General features: G+C 45.4%; 1 protein-coding gene across 1 annotated transcript in view; it reads right to left on the bottom strand.

Annotated features, from left to right (window-relative positions):
- Positions 1–12,202, bottom strand: part of EXT2 (exostosin glycosyltransferase 2) — a 140,475-nt gene that overhangs the window by 109,226 nt on the left and 19,047 nt on the right. The window contains exons 5-6 of the mRNA XM_032356825.1: positions 1,945–2,140; positions 11–150 (exon numbers count right to left, since the gene is read on the bottom strand). Of these exons, the coding sequence (XP_032212716.1) occupies positions 11–150; positions 1,945–2,140 (336 nt within the window). The remainder of the gene's footprint in view (positions 1–10; positions 151–1,944; positions 2,141–12,202) is intronic.

Raw genomic sequence — 12,202 nt, 5'->3', positions numbered from 1 at the left:
TAACACTCACCTCTTCCAGTCCAGAACTTCAGAGAAAGGCAAAACATAGGAGTCTGCAACGATGACTGGGACACAGCCAGCGCGTAAAACGTCACTCAGTGCCGCCTGGCCCAGCCGAGCGCCACGAAGAACCACACAGAACGTGGCCTCCTGCAGGAACGCAAGCAGAGGTGGGGGTCACACACCAGCTTCACTGACGCACTCGGATCGCCACGGACCCCGCAGTTCTCCAGAGGGCTGAAGCCAAGCACTACCGAGACGTCCTGACGGGGAATGTGAAAAGATGAAAGCTCACACCGGGGGAACTTGGAAAGCTTAACTGGCCACGGTCCTTGGTATTTCCACTCTTCAGTGTCACCTCAATGCTGCTACTGGTGGCATCTGAAATGTCCAGAGCCAATGTCCCAGCCTTTCTCTGGGAACTCAATGATGGAACCTCCCACCGCCGGGTTCCTTCCAGCCCTAGTCTACTAGGCAAACACACTGTGGCACGGGGGCTGACCTCAGTCCACCTCATAGCAGAATTATTTGTCTGGGCATTTCAGGCTTTCTAGAAGACCCTCTAAGGAAGCTATCAACTTTCATCTTCCATCTTTCTACTTCTCGTGGCTTCGAGCAGTGTGCTCTGTACATAGCAGGTACTCATGTCATGAATGCGGTGCCTCTGAAAACATACAGATGTGTCCCTCTTAGAACAATAAATCAAACAGAAAGCAAAGTCTCAAAGAACTGCTTCTCCCCTCCCTCCCTCAAGCCAAGTTCATGTGGGGAACATTTCAGAAAATTACAGACGTACAGGAGAACAAGCGGTTGCAAGAGGTAAGCCAAAATAAGAAACAACTCTCTAACGCTGTTTCTCCCAGCGTTTGCCTCCTCGGGAGGAAGAAAAAAGATTAAAACAAAAAACAAAAAACAAAAAAACACACTTTCATCTTTACAGCTAGAGAAAAGGAAAGCTCAGAAAAAAAGAAAAACTCCAAATCCTCCAGGAATACACGAGAGTGCAGCGCGGGCCAAGGAAGAGAATCGGTCATGGCGCCTAGGGGTGCAGGTGGACAGCTCGGCCTGCCCGGAGGAGTCGGCATCCAGATGTGGACACACGTGCTGATAACCATTTTTCCTGTCTAGACAAAGGTTACTATAAATACTCCTGCTCACATCACCACCGTTATCAGTCAGACATTCCAGAGGAGATGCAGCACTTTCTGAGAGAAAGTATTTTAACAATCTCAGCATGGCCCAGTTCTCTTTGGAGATGGGGGGGTGGGGGAGGACCACACCAGCTCCTTGCTATTTCTCCTTGAACTATTTTAAATATTTCAGGGAACAAAACTCACTTTCTCCTTTCCTCGCCCCCCTGCCCCTGGAATGTCAAGCATCCTACTTATGCTTAAAATATCCCCCAAAGGACTACTCTTCCCCGGGCGTATGGAAACAGTGGCATGGCCACGACTCAGGCAAAGGACATGCTACCAGTAGACATGGCGAGGGTAGCAAAACGCCAACAGACAAAACAGTGACAAAAAATGAAAACCTTCCGTTCCCAGGAAAAGCAGACTGCGGCCTCGTGGGCCTGCACGTCGGAGGGTACAGGCTGCCCCCTTCGAGCAGGCGATCTCTCTGGACGGGCTTACAAATACAGGGGTAAAAGTGAAATACGGTTGCCCACTCTGGCCACATGACTTCTCCCCAAGCCCACAGCGGTTGCGGCTGTGGAGGGCGACGAGCGTCCAATGGGAGCGGGAGCACTCAGAGGCCAGACAGCTCTGCACACACAGCAGGCCAGCCACCGCCACTCCTCAGGGCCCACGTGGCTGCCAGGGAGCCGGGCTACGTTCTCGTCATCCCTGGGGCGGATGCCCCGGCAGCACAGGGAGAACAAGGCCTTCTGCTGGGGGCGTACTGCTTCGGGAAGGGCCCCCTCCCGGGTACAGGGGCGCTCACCTGCAGCACCTGGGGGTACTCGTAGACCTGGTGCTCGCGGCAGCGCCTGTGCACCCAGGGGACGCCCTCTGACAGGTTGGTGCACTTGTCCAGCACTAGCACCGACTCCGCGTGTTTGGCCTGCAGGGCTTCCAGGTCTTCTCTGTACTCGGGGTGGACAGCCATCTGAGAGGACAGCAGGAAGTACCGCCGGGGACTGCAACAGAGCAACAAGCGTGACTGGAACGTTGCCGCCGGCCCGCAGGTCAGGGTACGACACACTCGGATGTTCGATTTAGGGCAGGAAATGGGTTCTCACGGGTCTTCACAGGTCTCAATTTTCTGGGCAATCGCCCTCTGCGGCATTGGTCAGTATTGACAGTATTATACAGCGTGAGAACCTAACGTCTGGCTCAGTCACGTGCCGTCATGAAGATCTGACTGGGGAGAAGTTCTTCAGGTTTTGAGGAAACGCCTGTAATACGCCAAGCTTGGAGAGCAAGCAAGAAATCCATATGTGCATGGAATAAGAGAAGCTGAATGGCTGTCTACTTGGAAGAAACACCAACGTGTTACCATGAGGTATCTAACGTGAAAAGGAACTGAGAGCTGGCTGCATCCTTCAGATGGGAAGAGAGGGAAACAATGGGCAGCACCGGGGGTAAAACCGGAAGAGGTGAAGGACTGCTTCCGGCTACTGAATGGCCTCCTTGGCCTACGGAGGTGCTGCAGGGAAGACAGCCTCCATCCCCAAGGCCACCCGCACACAAGAAGACTGAATTGGTGTTGAGAATAATGAGTGGAAAAAACTATCTTTACCAAAGGAGGGAACCAGTCTTCATATCTGGGTAGCAAGGATGTCTAAAAGAAAATGGAGTGAAGAAAGGACTTCCATGGGTCTAGGGCCATTGAGATCTTCACAAGAGACAAAATACACGAACACAAATTTAGTAAGCCAGAAGTCAAAGGGGAGTTCTGGGGAAGACCAGATGGTAAGGAACTCTCTCCTAGAAGGCAAGATTCCCACAGGGCAGAGAGGTTACGGAGCATAAACACTACATAGGTTGAGGGACCAGTAGCATTCACCATCAAAGGAATGAATAATATAAAGCAGGTTCCAGGAAGAAGTGAAACACCCCTCAGACCTAGAAGCAGTACTCACATGAATCTACCCCCCACTGGTCTGAACCAGGGAAAGTTCTGGGGGGCGGTACCTCTCATAGACAATGCCATCAGACAAGCGGATACAAGTATGCACATAAGAAAGAACCAAAACCTATACTCTGTGACCCCATCTCTCTCACTTCCTTTTTTTCTTGCACTGGGAGAAAGGAACAGTAATTTTTTTAGGTTTCTTATACTTATTTGGAGGTTGTAGCTAAAGAACACCTTACCCATACATCCACAGCTGAAGAACAACCATTCTCTGATTGAAAAGGTCATCATGGTTTACCCGGCACTGAGCTTCAGGTCCCAAACACACAAAGCAATGAGTGGAGAAGGGGAATGTTCCCCTTTCCAGCCAGCTCAGCTACAGAAACTCCAGAAAACACAGCAACACAGCCCCACAGCTAGTTGGCCTTCAAATCCTCAGAACCCTTTCTTCTGGTAATTCTTTAAGTGGCTGAGCTACAAGCAAAAGGTACTTCCCCCATCCCAGTTAAGAAAGAAAGGGACAGGGCAGCCTGGGTGGCTCAGAGGGTTAAGCCTCTGCCTTTGGCTCAGGTCATGATCTCAGGGTCCTGGGATCGAGTCCCACATAGGGCTCTCTGCTCAGTGGGGAGCCTGCTTCCTCCTCTCTCTCTCTCTGTCTGCCTCTGCCTGCTTGTGATCTCTGTCTGTCAAATAAATAAATAAATAAAATCTTAAAAAAAAAAAAAAGAAAGAAAGAAAGAAAGGGACGGGCACATTCCCTAAATCCTTGAGAAAGCAAGTAGCCACAGGAGGCCATGTAAATTAGACTAAAATTCAGCTCCTCTGTCAGACCAGCCACATTTCAAATTCTCAATGGCCATATGTGGCTAGAGGGCACCTAACAGCAGAAATATAGATGTCTCCCATCGCAGAAAGGTCTGCTTCATAGAGCTGCCCTTGACGGTCATTCAGACCCTGAAGACAGGGGAAAGTAAGTGGAGGTAGGAAAGACATGGAGTAGAACCTATCAGGGAGTGAGTCTGGATCAGCTGCGCAGATTGGTTCCTCTCATCCTGCACAATTTCCCCCTAAGTTACGATTTATTGAACAATATGCTGAATATTTATAGCTAAAAGTAGTCCTTCTAGACACTGAAACAGACTCTTGGATTCTATTCCCTGAGCCTCAGCAATGTTTCTCTTGTAAAGCATTAATTCACAGAGAGATGCCGTGGTGATGGGAAGATCACACATTAGAGCACTTGCAGATCACCTCCAAGTGAATACCATCTCCCTGCAAAGTATTTCTGCAATCAAACTGGTCTGTTTAAACAAGAGAAAGGACTTACAGGCAAACTCGCAAGACAAGCAGGGTTTAAAACCACCTTAAGAATGAAACCTATTTGGAAATGAAGTAGACTGGGGTTTTTTTTTTTTTTTTCATTTCAAATCAGAAAACTTCTCATTAACAAGTTATAATGAAATCAGCCATGCATCAAGTTAGAGCTGAAGGACCTTAAAGGTCTTTCCAATTCCTAAGACACTGGTTCTGTGATGGATCTCATGGGATACCGGTATTTGCTGGATGTCTCTGGAGACTTTCTCTTCAAGTAGAGCTGCTAGCATAAAGCTGGCGATGCTCTACACCATCTAGAATAAGAACAGACATGCCAATACACCAGAAGGTGTCCTTGTAGAAGGGTGCAGAAGGTTGGAGTTCTAGAAAGAAAAATGAGTTGTACTGCACAACGTGGGTGGGGCCAGAAATGGCCCAGCTAGAGTGCTGAAGCCTTTCTAGGGTGAAAGCGTCTACTTGGGAAAGAGCTGGGAGGTGGCCCAATGCAGCGTATGAGAGCCCTGAAGGGGTACCCGAGGTTTCGGCACTGGGGGCAGGGGTAAAAGGAGCCATGGCAACCCAGGGGGACGCTGAAGAACAAGTGAGGTTAGGAGAGCATGTGAGAATCCCAGGACAGAGTGTTAGAGCCTGGACTGGCTGAAAAGGGTACCGTGCTGGGCGGAGGGTGAGAGCAACGGTACCAGCACCCTACTGTGGGGTGCTGGAACCCCAGAAGGCAGCGGAGGGTAAGTCCTGGGGCGAGTGGGGAGAATACAGCAGTGGGAGCACAATGTGGGGGAGTCAGGGTCTGAGGGGAAATGGAGGCAGGGGCGGCAGGGTTGGTTGGTTACATGCAAGAGGGCTGAGCAAATCAGTAAAGATATTGAGGATAAATGAGAGCCAGATCGCTCCCTGTCGGAGAACAGAGTGACAAACAGGCAATGGGAGACCAGAGCGCTCCGGCGCTGGATGGATCTGCAGATGGTGACGTGAACTCACGGTTTTCAGTGTACACAGACAATATCAAGACTGTCCATCTACCCAGATACAGAGAGAAATACCGAAGCTCAAGATGCTCCTGGGGAAAGAAGGCCTCCGGCTGAGTCCCCCTGGTGAGAAACAAAGTTCTCGTTCAGACATTCGGCCGCCAGGATCCTTGGATCCCGACTCTACCGTTACTCCGTGTTCAGCATGACTGTGCAGATGTGCACAGGAGTCTAGAAACGGCTCCCCCGGCTCGCATGCTCGTTCTCCCTGACCTGACAGATGGCTGAGGGAGTGTGCCCATTTTAGTTTTAAGCAAACAAAACTGTAAGGTGGATTTGTTTTTCTTTTAAGGACTAAAATTACTAGCTAGGACTTTCATGTTTCCTCCCAGCAGCGCTGAAACCTAAGTTTAAGTAAAATCATGCTGAGAACTTGAAGTCTCCCTCAATAGGAACAGTGGTGAACTCCCGATTTGGTTCCTTTTAGAGAGACAATGACAAGAATTCCAGCTGAGCCCAGCGCAGCTGTGAGAAGAAGCTATCAATAGCAACAATCCTCAGCTTCCCATTGAAAAAAGATTGGGAGAGATTTAAAATAAAAATAAAAACAAAGCTCTCACTACTCTGCGGAGCCCTCAAGAGATGTGGGAATTCCCTCAAAAAGCAGCTCTCACAAACAGCCACAAATCCAAAGGCCCGGCCAGAAGGTCACCCACACCACCTCCTCCCAAGTGCCTGGAAAGCACGAGGAGTCTGGAGTCTGCCTTTGCCGGTTTTTGCCCTTTCTTCTTCTTTTCTTCTTTCTTTCAGAGAGAGAGGGGCGTGCTGCTTATAAAAGAAACACCAGGGCGCCTGGGTGGCTCAGTGGGTTAAGCCTCTGCCTTCCACTCAGGTCATGATCTCAGGGTCCTGGGATCGAGTCCTGCATTGGGCTCTCTGCTCAGCAGGGAGCCTGCTTCCTGCGCCTGCCCCCCCCCCCCCCCCCCCCCCCGCCCTGCCTCTCTGCCTACTCGGGATCTCGGTCAAATAAATAAATAAAATCTTAAAAAAGAAAAAAAGTAAGAAAGAAACACCACAACCTCAGGGCCAAACTGCAAGCTGGAGGAAAGCAGAGTGTGGGTCCGGCCAGTGGCAGAAATCCACAGACTGGTCAGCAGAGGGACGCGGGTGCCCCGGGCAGCCCCTCGCCACCCGCCCCCTCCCGGCAGATTTACTGGTCCTCCCCCCAGTTACTGCATGGAGAACTTCAGAGCCTGAGACCTCCAGTGATCTAGTTGGAGATCTTAATTTCCAGTCTAATGATACGTAAAAACTAGGGAGATTAAGTTACTAAGAAAATGCCACCACCACGGCAGTTTCAATCTCTGGAAGAAATCGACTGAAAATAATTTTTGCTGTTCAGAGGTGGTTTGTTTTCCTCTGTTTTATTAGCTGAATCTTTGCTTTTCAGTGGGTATTTTCCCTATGTCACATCTGAAGGGAAGGAAGAGTCCTAAAGCAATTAGCCAGAGAGCTGGATTATACTAAAGAGATTAGATAAGAAACCGAGCAGAGTTCAAGCAGTCTTCGAACAGAAACGCCCAGAGGCCACCAAGCTGAAGGGATGGCCCTGACCCTCCCTGGCTCCCTCGAAGCCTCGCCTGGGCTTCCTCCCCCCTAGCTTAATGTCAGGGGGACCCCGCAGTTCTCTGTTGCACCCTGGGCACTGCAGAGGTTTCGGGGCTCCCCCAGCCTCCACCCTTTAGATGCCAGGAGCATTCCACGCAAAACAGCGCTAGCACAGCAGGTCCGACAGCTCTCCTCTGCAAGGCTGGCACTTGGCTGGTGTATGGGAACTTCTGTTTTAGGGGCGCTCCTACCCTCCCCAGAACTGGTAAGAGTGGCTGCTGTGCCCAAACTGCCTGTACAAACAATATGGTTTATGTTGAACACTCTCTTTCCTTCTGCAAATCTGAAACATTAGCACACGCCAAGCAGAGACTGTGCATGTGATTAGCTCCCCATGAAAACTGGGGGCGCAGAGTCTCTGATGAGTGCCCTGGTGAGCCACAGTCCGTACACGCTGTGGCCACTCGTTGCTGGGGGAGTTAAGCACATGCCAGGCGACTGTGTGACACAACTGGGGGGACCTTGATGCCTGCACCCTGTTACCTTGGACTCCATCCCGTGTACCTTGTTCCTTTGCTGACTATGCGTTGTCCCCTTGAGCTTTAATAAATAATAGCCATGAGGGGGACTATATGCTGAGTCCTGAGCTTCTTGGCAGATCACTGAAACTGGAGGTGGTCTCGGGGACCCCTGACACACATGCCCCTGAACTCACAACAGTCCGTATATTGCCAAATATCCCTGGGGAGACAAAAATCAACCCCTTCCCCTGTTGAGAACCACCAGCCTAGCAATGCTTGGTTCTAACAGGCCTTCAATAAAGGTTTGATCTGAACTTCAGTGAACTGAATTAAACAATTTTCAGAACAATTTCGGGCGGGGGGGGAAACAAAAGGTTCAGAAACAACTTTCAAAACCCACAACTGACTTAAATTTAAGTAAATGTTCACAGAAGGAGCAAGTAGAGAAATAAAATCATTTTTCTAAGTTCAACTGACTTTTCCCAACCATTGTAGTTTTATAATATCTACTATAATGTATTTATCTTATAATATCTATTATATCTAGTGCTCCGTAAATATGCCAAACTAAGATCCTAGATATGCGACAGAAACTTGTACCTCCCCAAAGGGTACCAGCTGGGCTCACTCACACAGGTCACCCTTTCTCATTACAGAAATCTAGTCTCAAAACAGCACTGGGGCTAAAATTAACAAGTCAGGAAACAAATGTTGGCAAAGATGCAGAGAAAGGGGACCCGTCTTACACTGCTTGTGGGAATGCAAGCTGGTGCAGCCATTCTGGAAAACAGCATGGAGGTTCTTCAAAAAGTTAACAAGAGAACTACCGTACAACCCAGCAATTACACTACTAGGTATTTTATCCAAAGGATACAAAAATATTGATTTGAAGGGGCCCGTGTACCCCAATGTTTATAGCAACAATGTCCACAACAGCCAAACTATGGAAATAGCCCAGATGTCCATCAACAGATGAATGGATAAAGAAGATGTGGTATAGATAGACAATGAAATACTATGCAGCCATTAAAAATTGACCTCTTGCCATTTGCAATGACATGGATGGAACTAGAGGGTATTACAGAGTAAAGTAAATCAATCAGAGAGAGAAAATTATATGATCTCACTCATATGTGGAATTTAAGAAACAAAACAGAGGAGCATTGGGGCAGGGAGAGAAAAATAAAACAAGATGAAATCAGAGAGGGAGACAAACCATAAGAGACTCAACTATAGGAAACAAACTGTTGCTGGAAGGGAAAAGGTTAGGGGGATGCGGAAACTGGGGGATGGGCATTAAGGAGGGCGCGTGATGTAATGGGCACTGGGTGTTCTTTTTTTTTTTTTTTTTTTTAAAGATTTTATTTATTTATTTGACAGACAGAGATCACAAGCAGGCAGAGAGGCAGGCAGAGAGAGAGGAGGAAGCAGGCTCCCTGCTGAGCAGAGAGCCCTATGCGGGGCTCGATCCCAGGACCTTGGGATCATGACCTGAGCCGAAGGCAGAGGCTTTAACCCACTGAGCCACCCAGGCGCCCCTGGGCACAGGGTGTTCTATGCAACTGATGAATCACTGAGCTCTGCCTCTGAACCTAATAATATACTATATGCTAATTAACTGAATTTAAATTAAAATTTTTTAATTAAAAGAAAACACAGCATTGAACTATATCTTTTTCTCCAGTCTCTTCTCTAAGAATTATTTTGTATTTTCATCTTGATGATCAAAAGAAAATCGGTACAGGCATATTTTTGTTCATATTTAATGATAATACTGCTAAGAGTTTTTCAACATCCAAGTTTGTATTTAGTGGGCTAATGGGAAGATAGGAAGACTTAAAATGTAAATCATGTATAATGAAAGCACAGTAAAATGCTAACTGCAGTCCCTAAGTGATGGGTATACAAATACTCACTGTACTGTCACTGCTGTCTGGCTTTAAGATTTTTATAATTTATATTATAATTTTAGAAATTATAATTGTATAATTTTTATAAACTTATAAATTATAATTTTATAAATTTTATAATTATATTTTTATAGTGAAATGGTAGGGAAAAAATCTGTATCAGATGAAGATAAATGATGTCACAATATGCTAAAGGGAAGCACCCTAGTCACTCAAACATAAAAAGTGGTAGAGAGAAATACATCACCACCCCACAGGCAAACAGCATAGGCATGCCAAACCCCCAAAACCATAATTAATTCTATATTCACCTTAAAAGACACAATCCAGTTTCAATGAAAAAGCCTCAGCTATCATATTGTTAATATGAATATTATTAGTTTTGTACATTTCTTTGCATTTAATTTTTAAATCTATTTTAATTTTGAAGTCATATAAGCACAAAGAGTTTAAATTGTTTTTTACCTATATTTACTCAAGTTGCATTATTTAAAAAGTAGTCAAAATTCAAGGGACCTTGAATAGACCAAAACAAAAACCAAAATCTTAAAAAAAGAACAAAATTAGAATACTCACATTACCAATTTAAAAACTTACTACAAAGCTACAGTAATCAAGATAGTGTGGTACTGGCATAAGGACAGACACACAGACCAACGGAACAAGAATGGGAGTCCAGAAATAAGCCTATATACCTATAGCCAGTTGATTTTCAACATGAATGTTAAGATCATCCAATGGGAAAAGAACAGTCTTTTCACCAACTGTTGCTAAGACAACTGGATATCCACAGGTAAAAGAAGGAAGTTAGACTCCTACCTCACACCACATGTAAAAATTAACTCAAAACGGGTACCTGGGTGGCTCAGTCGGTTAAGTATCTGACTATTGGTTTCGGTTCAGGTCATGATCTCCTGGGTCCTGAGCTCAGGCCCCACACGGGGCTCCGTGCTCAGCAGGGAGTCTGAAGATTCTCTTCTCCCTCTGCCCCTCCCCTGACTCCTGCTCTCTCTCGCCTTTTCTAAAAGAAATAAGTAAATCTTTTTTAAAAAATTAACTCAAAATAGAGCAAAAACCAAAATCAAAGAGCTAAAATTAAAGCATTCTGAGAAGAAACCACAGATTTAAATTTTGTGATCTTGGATTAATCAAGGATTTCTTATTTATGACACCCAAAGTACAAGGAAAAATAGAATAAATAGAAAAACAGAAAGGAAAAATAGATTAATCAGACTTCATCAAAAGGAGAAACTTTTGTGCATCAAAGGACACCATCAAGATAGTGAAAAGACAACCTACAGGATGGGTGAAACTATCTGCAAATCATACAACTGGTAAGCAACTAGTAAGTAAAATATATAAAGAATTCTTACAATGCAACAAAACCAAAACCCAATATTAAAAAAAAAAAAGTAAATGATAAGTAACCAAGGCAACCTGAAAAAGAAAAACAAAACTGAAGGTATCACAATTCCAGATTTCAAGCTCTATTACAAAGCAGTAGTAATCAAGACAGTATGGTACAGGCAAAAAAAAAACCCAGACACACAATCAATGGAACAGAATAGAAAACCCAGAAATGGACCCACAACTTTATGGCCAACTCATCCTTGACAAAGCAGAAAAGAGTATCCAATGCAAAAGTCTCTTCAACAAATAGTGCTGGGAAAACTGAACAGCAACATGTAGAAGAATGAAATGGGACTACTTTCTTACACCACACACAAAAATAAATTCAAATGGATTGAAGACCTAAATGTGAGACAGGAATCCACCAAAATCCTAGAGGAGAACACAGGGAGCAACCTTGGCCATAGCAACTTCTTACTGGACACGTCCTTAGAGGCAAGGGAAAGAAAAGCAAAATGAACTACTGGGCCTTCATCAAGATAAACAGTTGCCGCACAATAAAGGAAACAATCAACAAAAAACTGAAAGGCAACCTACGGAATGGGATAAGATATTTGCAAACAACATATTCAATAAAGGGTTAGTGTCCAAAATCTAGAAAGAACTTATCAAACTCAACACCCAAAAAACAAAAATCCAGTCCAGAAATGTGCAGAAGACATAAACAAACACTTTCCCAAAGAAGACAAAGAAATGGCTAACTCTCTCTCTCCCCTCTCCTTAAAATAAATAAATAAATCTTTAAAAAATAAATACACCCACTGGAGTATATTCCTTAAAAGAGTAAATTTTATGGTGAATGAATATATCTCAATTTAAAAAATAACAAAACAAATCAATTCTGGAAGTCCACTAACAGAAAAATCCAGAAAGTAAATCTAGGCAATAAGTTCATAAACTGTCCGGCTCTCTCTGTACTTGCCTAACAATAAAAATATGTTTCAATCTCACCTTATGTAAATAACAAAATCTGCTACATCTAAAGTAGGTTTCAGAATTTGGTTACCAGGCTACACAGTAGGAGACACATACACAGGAGGGAAATGCTTCACTTTGGAAAAGTTCTCTTATTTCTCCAAGAACCTATAAAGGCTTCTTTTTTTTTTTTAAGATTTTATTTATTTATTTGACAGGGAGAGATACAGCGAGAGAGGGAGCACAAGCAGGGGGAGTGAGAAAGGCAGAAGCAGGCTTCCACTGAGCAGGGAGCCACATACAGGGCTCGATCCCAGGACTCTGGGATCATGATCTGAGCCAAAGGCAGACACTTAACAACTGAGCCACCCAGGCGCCCCCCCATAAAGGCTTCTAAGGGGAAGTTTGGGATGTTTTCCAAACTATTTCCTTAAGACTCATTTCTGAGACCAAATGCTGT

The sequence above is a fragment of the Mustela erminea genome, chromosome 9, assembly GCF_009829155.1.
Source record: "Mustela erminea isolate mMusErm1 chromosome 9, mMusErm1.Pri, whole genome shotgun sequence".
In the NCBI taxonomy this organism is placed as follows: domain Eukaryota; kingdom Metazoa; phylum Chordata; class Mammalia; order Carnivora; family Mustelidae; genus Mustela; species Mustela erminea.
This window is presented reverse-complemented; position numbering and strand designations above follow the sequence as displayed.